Source organism: Lactuca virosa, chromosome 1 (genome assembly GCF_052849685.1).
Source record: "Lactuca virosa cultivar CGN04683 chromosome 1, Lactuca_virosa_CGN04683_v6, whole genome shotgun sequence".
Lineage (NCBI taxonomy): Eukaryota > Viridiplantae > Streptophyta > Magnoliopsida > Asterales > Asteraceae > Lactuca > Lactuca virosa.
The window spans coordinates 16443616-16450700 of NC_136426.1; the positions used below are offsets into that span (position 1 = coordinate 16443616).

General features: G+C 41.0%; 1 protein-coding gene across 1 annotated transcript; it reads right to left on the bottom strand.

Annotated features, from left to right (window-relative positions):
* Nucleotides 1-4684: 4684 nt before the first annotated feature.
* LOC145111662 (uncharacterized) lies at nt 4685-6433 on the bottom strand. Its single transcript, XM_079047925.1, has 2 exons — nt 6199-6433; nt 4685-6093 (listed from the first exon to the last, which is right to left on the bottom strand). Exons 1-2 carry the CDS (start codon nt 6431-6433, stop codon nt 4685-4687), a joined length of 1644 nt encoding a protein of 547 aa, XP_078904051.1.
* Between the last annotated feature and the right edge of the window lie 652 nt (nt 6434-7085).

The following is a 7085-nucleotide window of genomic DNA, read 5'->3' on the forward strand; positions in this document are numbered from 1 at the left end:
AAAATGGGACGTTACAAGTTGGTATCAGAGCCCTGCTTTGAGAGAACTGGAGGAACACTTATGTGAGTCCAAACTCAAACTAGGATCCGAGAATTTTCACAAAACGTTTTTGAAAAAGAATTTATAAAAAAAGGGTTGAGTTAGGGACATGTTCTTGGTCTCTTATCATGTTCTTGTTTGATTGTTGGATTGGGATTGGGAACGTGGGCCTTGACTTAACTTTGGCTTTACAAGAAGATGCGGTGTGTACAGTCAGCCAGAGCCAGGACAGGAGGGTGGTTCCCAAAATACCCATACTTATTATTTGTGCTGAATTTGAACTTGTTGATATATGAATTGTTAGAAAAGCATGCTAGTGGATAATCTAAGGTTCTTATAGGGACTGCTAGATAGAAGTGCCTGATTTCGGTGATTCCTTATGATATAAGGAATTGCTTGCTATATGTTTTATTGATTGTGTGATTGCTGTGTGTGTGTTGTATAGTTGTATATGGTCGGGATTAAATAGCCTTAGAATGATCGACTAGCCTTATTTCTTGTTCCTTGTTTGGTTGTGGACTTAGGGCAGAGTCGATTATTCGACAATCTATCGGACCTCGTATTGTGTACAACAAGCATGAAAAAAGGAACTAGTGGTGCGGAAGCACAAATAGTCCTAAGAAGAGTGCCTAGGAAGTTAGTTGTAGCTCATAGGAGAAGTAGGTGTTAGCACACCTAGGAGTGGTCTAGTACAGTGAATTAGGACCTTGGGATGAATTTTGAATCGACCACAGATAGGTGTGGAAGGTAGTATGGGCCTGTACTACTGAAAGCGCATAATCCATGAGATTCAGGAGAAACCTCGAGGCTGCTAAGGAACTAATAGGAGGGTGGCCTGATGTGTTGAGCACTGTGTTTTGATGTTTGATCTTTTCATGGTATATTTTCAGTATGATGGCTATTGGATGCTCAGGATCGGGTGATGGTGGCACTGTGAGACAAGGTCTAGAGGAGAAGGAGATTTGTGGGATCATTGTCACCAAAGTGGCCTTGGCGATCAGAGAGTTGATTCCGGAGTTATTTGGATCGGTCAAGACAGCGCTGATCGAGGAGTTTGACCGGCGCTATGCCGTCGTCACGCAAGTAGCTACTGCCATAGCCACATCAACCGTCGCCATTGCAGGATCTCAGAGAGCCGGGGAGATGCAATATTGAGAGTTCAGTTATACGAATCCTCCAGAGTTTAGAGGTGACAGGGACCCAATTATCACTTTGAGATAGATTTATGATGTAGAGGGGTTCTTCTTCACATGTTTGTGTCCTAAGAACCAGAAGGTGAAGTTTGCACTTAATCTTCTTCGTTGAGGTGCGAAGGATTGGTGGGAGTTTCTGACTCAGGGATTTTCGCAAGCAAAGAGAGCCGCAGTGACTTGGGAGCAGTTTCTGGATATGTTTCGTGCTGAGTACGTTCCTCTTGTGGAGCGATAGCGACTGGCACATGAATACCTGTCGGTCAAACAGACGATGGAGTCGGTGACGTAGATCACCAAGATCTTTATGGAAAGAGCTCTTTTCTTCCCAGAGTATGCCGCTTCAGAGCAGGCGCAAATGTCGCGATACTTGAGTGTGCTCAAGATGGAGATTTGAGAGTTTGTATCATCTACTCAGAAGTATCGGACCTTGACCGAGATGCAGTCAAGCACTAGGAGGAGGGAGATTGAGTTGGAGATTCGATAGAAGGAGGAAGGGATGTCTTCATGACAGTATCAACCGGCGGCCAAGCGGTTCAAGTCCGCTGACCCGGGTTCAAGATCAGCTAAGAGAAGGAGATCCAAGTGTGGAAAGTTTCATGATGGGAGGTTTTGATCTTTTATATGTCGTAGGTGTGGCGAGAAGGGTCATTTTGGTAGAGATTGCAGGCAGCGTACTCGAGTTTGCTTCCATTACGGCCAGGAGGGCCACATCAGAGCTCGTTGTCATTTTCTCGTTTTTGGTGAGGTGTTGAAACCTACACCCCTAACTTGGTAGCTTCCTGACGGTCTTCGTGGAACGGCTGGGTCCCCGGAGACCGAGGTTTGAGTTATCAGTTCTTCTGTTTAGTTGATTGCTGCAGTGTTGGTATTCATCTGTAATTTCTGCTTATGTTTCGAAGCTCAGTTATAATCTTGGATGATCAGTTGAATGTAATTATATTATTTAGCTATGTTTTAAATTGATTTTTTATTATTAATGGATTAATTATCATTGTTCTCAGTTGCATGCGTGTTGGAATTTGTGAATGTTGTGTGGTTCAGATTCTCCTGTGTATCTGGATATTAGTGGTAGGGATCGAGTAGTAGAGTTCAAGTTGGTATGGGTATCGAAGGATTGTGAAGTTGTCAGATTATAGCATATTTCAAGTGGGGAGAGTGGAACCTCTCAGCAGGAAGATCTTATACCAAGGTTCAGTTCTCATCCAGATTTCTCTAAGATTCAAGACTTCCGCACAACTGCTTAATTTTCTGTTTTCGCATTGGGATCGACATCAGCTGTTGGACTTCTTTTCGAATCGTCTCATTTTTAGTCTTGATAGAATCTGTAGGGCGTGCTTGTGCTTCTAATTATAGGGTGTTAGGAGCCTAGGTTGTGGGATGTGATGAGGGCTTCCTTGTCTGTTCTTGTTTGATTGGGGATTGTAAGTCTAAGTCATGACCCAAAGGCCTGGTAGGGTTAGTTAGGTCTTGTTGGGATCAATATACGTCATGTTAGGTTGCGAGTGCTGTTGTTGGTTAGTGGATAGGGGGTAAGCCCGAGTGCTGTTATTGGTTAGTGGATCGGGGGTAACCCCGAGTGCTATTGTTGGTTAGTGGTTCGAGGGTAAGCCCGAGTGCTATTGTTGGTTAGTGGATCGGGGGTAAGATGAGTGTTGTCAGTGGATAGCTAAGCAGAGATGTCAGAATGAGTAGGAGTATGGATTAGATTCGTATGTGTCTGCTTGTTTTTCGTCACGTTGGTGCGTTTATATGTGGGATTAGTATAACGGCGTTTGGACGAGAAGATCGAGGACCGATCAAATCTGCGGATTTCGGTCAACATAATTGATAGAAATGATGGTTTAGCTTTGTCTGCGGGTTATGGGCTACGAAGGGAATTCTTCATTTGTGAATTGTTTTCTGTCAGGTCGCTTGTTCTCGTTAAGTCTATAGGGGTGTCGGGAGATCAAGGGATGCTGTGGTAGTTGTGAACTAGACCGCTAGAGTCTCTGGTCGAATTGGCTCAATAGCTTGGGCATGGAACCTGTCTTGTCGATGGTTGCAGTTGCCGATATGCAAATGATCCCAACTCGTGTTAAAGGATTCGGGTTTGAAGGACCCACAAGGGATTTAGGGGGATGTTTGAAAGGAAACTTCAAGAACTGATTTCGAAGACGAAATCTAATTTAAGTGGGGGAGAATCGTAACACCCGTTTCCCGAAGAAGATTGGCCAAGATTAAAGGAAACAAAATTAGGTTTTTGGAGCAAACCCTTAGCCACGACGTGGGGCATGGGTGCCCATGACATGGCATGAAATTAATGGATTGTGTGTTTAGAGGGCTTCCACGACGTAGCAAAGGATGTCCACGACGTGGCAGCGGTAGCAACCCAAGCCCATGTATTTTTAGGGTTTCTCCCATATTTAAGCCCCTTAACTCCCATTCCAGGTCATTTCCTTCAGTCTCTATCTCCCCATTTCGAAACCCTAGCCTCATTTCCTTAATATTGAGCTTGGTGGCTCCATCTTGAGGTGGTTTGCTTCATTTGGTGAAACTTAGAGAAGAAGGTAGATCATTTTGGTGCAAGGAAGCAAGGAGCAAGCTAGGATCCAAGACCATAGTCACATAGTTCGCGGTACGCTCCGGTACGGGTACGGGTACGGGCTACACAATTCGCTAGGTTCTTGAAATACGGTACGTAGGGGGGTAGGATCATTTCGGTACGCTCGGGGATGCTCCGGTACGATGTACCATATATTGTAATACGATGTACCAGTTAACATCAAACTTCAAAACATATTAGTAATAAAATTAAAAGTTTAAAAGTTAAAAGATGGAATCAAACAAACATTAAAAGTCCAAAACATGGAATCAAACTACAGATTACATTAAAAGTCCAAAACATGGAATCAAACAAACATTAAAAGTCCAAAACATGGAATCAATCAAACATTAAAAATCCAAAAGAGATTACTTCAAAACAAATTAACAAAGTAACAAACAGCAAAACTTAGTTCACCCTTTGTTTTTTTTCCTTTTCCACTATCTCTGTCTTCATCCTCCTCCAGCTCTTCCCAATCCATATCTTATAGAAATGAACTTGAGCCTTCCGAGTATGTTGATTCGGGATTCATATCCCATTTCTTGTGTGGTCCCTCTTTATAAGCTTCAGAAAATCTTGAAGTCAAACGGATATTTGAATGAACAAAAACAAGTTTGTCAGCCCCTATACAGTTAAGCCGATTTCTCTTCACACTATGAATATAGGAATAAGTGCTCCAATTTCTTTCGGCTGAAGAACTACTTATGGGTTGTGACAATATTTTTTTTGCCACTACAGCTAATTCCGATGTTTTTGCACCATAAGTAGACCACCAATCAATTGCTTCCATTGTAACCACATCAATTTGCGCCGAAGGTAATGCATAAAGACCTCTCTTCATGTGAAAAGTAGCAAATTGTTCTCATAATAATTATTCTTCATCTCTATTTTCTGCAATGCGATTCAAAGCTTGCATTACACCTTGTACAACTTCTTTATCAAGGTTAGGTGCTTGTCTTCGTATACCACCCGGTGCTAACTTTTCAAGATAATGCGTATCGTAAAATCGGGGACTTAAAGCAAATCCCAAACAATGCAATGGGATGTTCATTTTCTCCAACCTTTTCAATACAATTTCCTCTACTTGAGGGAAATACAACTCATACATAATTTCCGTCATCACTTCTTTGATTTCTTCCAACATATTGTCCATCTTTTTATATATTTCACCCATTTTTGGGCCTTCACTATCACAAAATTTGACCATAAAAAAAATAGGTTTTGTGATGCGTACAATATTTTCAACTTCAATCCAAAATTCATCATCCCTGATATTGTCAACAACAAGCTGTCCAACTTGTCTAGTGTGTTCATCACTTTGTTTCACCCAATCTCTCCATGAATTAAGAGAAATAGTTGTAGATAGGGCCTCTCTACAAATGAGTAACCTCTTCAACAAAACGTAGTGAGAGGCAAATTGAGTTTTTGCAACTTTTAGAAGCACCAACTTAGAATTGTACCTAAAAATAGCTAAAGCTTGTCCATGGTTTAAAAAATATTTGACAATCCTTTTCCCCTTTGTATAAGTGTCCTCTAACCAAATAAACTCACTTGCAAAGTCTTTAAAAATCAAGTTTAACGTGTGAACACAACATGGCGACCAAAATAAATGCTTGTATACCTTTTCGAGTTCCTTTCCCACTGCTTTACAATTGGCTGCGTTGTCCGTCACGACTTGGAGAACATTACTTGGCCCAATAGATTCAATTGCTTGCCTCAAAAATTCTACATTCCTTTCCCCTGTTTTCTCCACCCCAGAAAAGTCGTTGGCATGCATAAACATAGCACCATGGCTATTTACAGCAAGAACATTGATCAACGGGTTGTGTTTGATGTTTGACCAGCCATCAGATACTATAGAAAGACCTTGTGAATACCATGTATCCTTAAATGGTGTTAGGATCTTGTCAACATCTCTAACACATTCATCTAGTAGAACGGTCCTTGCTTTCTCACTAGACGGTGCTTTGTAGCATTCGGGTGATTTTCTTATAGCATTTATCATGTCATAAAATTGTGGATTACGCAAGACGTTAAACGAAATCCCGTTTGCACATAAAGCCTTCACAATTTGTAAATCAACCATGCTTCTCTCCATTATGGAAAATGATTGCTCTAGCGGTTTCTTATAGTATAAATTCTGTTTTTTAGTGACTACAGAACATTTTAAGGATTTAGAGACTCCAAATTTTTCTGCATCATTCACCTTCTTCAACAACCGTTGATAAAGTTCTCGATCATTCAAAACAGCTGTACACCTTTTAATTTCTGCATTTTTTCCTAGTTCAGCTCCAAAAAAATGAGTATGTATTCGAGTGTATGAGCTTGTAAACTTTCCATTAAAATGATTACACACCTACTGTTTAGAGCCCCCTGCGTTTTTACTGTTTCCAGGCTTTAAAAACCTAACTTCATCAATCAAAGGCTTAGAATTGGAAGAATCATGTACTGATTGTTGTGATAAACCCCCTGATGACTGCTTACGATTATGAATCCCAACTGGAACTTTGGCCTCTTCAACGTTCTGGTCGTCCTCGTTTGCAAGATCAACAAAATCATCTTGATTCAGGTCTCCATCTTCCTCACTGGTACCTGCTCTGTTCTTCTTTCCAAAAACCATCTTTGGATTTCACAAATTGAATGCAAAATTTTGTTGGGGTAAACTCGTTTATGTATTATGGAATAAGAAGAACACTCAATTGTGTTTGAGGCATGATCGAGCATCTTAATTTATCAGTGATTTTCCCTCCAATCGATAGACCTTAAAACTACTTCAATCGTGACTTTTGAGATATCGATCGCAGTACCCTACTACTACTGAAATGTGGGTTCAATTAAACAAAAACGCGAACCAAATCGCATTCGTACAGCGTACACATGAAAGGGGAAACGTCAATTTATAGGAAGAAATCGCATACCAAGGCATACCGGGAACGTTAGCGTACCGCGTTTCGGTACAGACGACCCAGTACGGAAATCGTGGCCCTATTAGCGATTTATGTGACTATGTCCAAGACCTTCCCATGTAACGACGTAAATTTTCAAACCAATTTTTTTTTTCATTTTTAAATCACATAAAACTCATATATTATATATCATAAAAATCATAAGTGTCTCAAGTCAACATAAATCCATGACAAAAGTCAAATCTCAGAATCCTCAATAAAATCTCGAACAGATGTGTACAATCATGCCGGTGCCTTCCTGCGATCCTCTGAGGTACCTGAAACACATAACACATAACACGGTAAGCACGATGCTTAGTGAGTTCC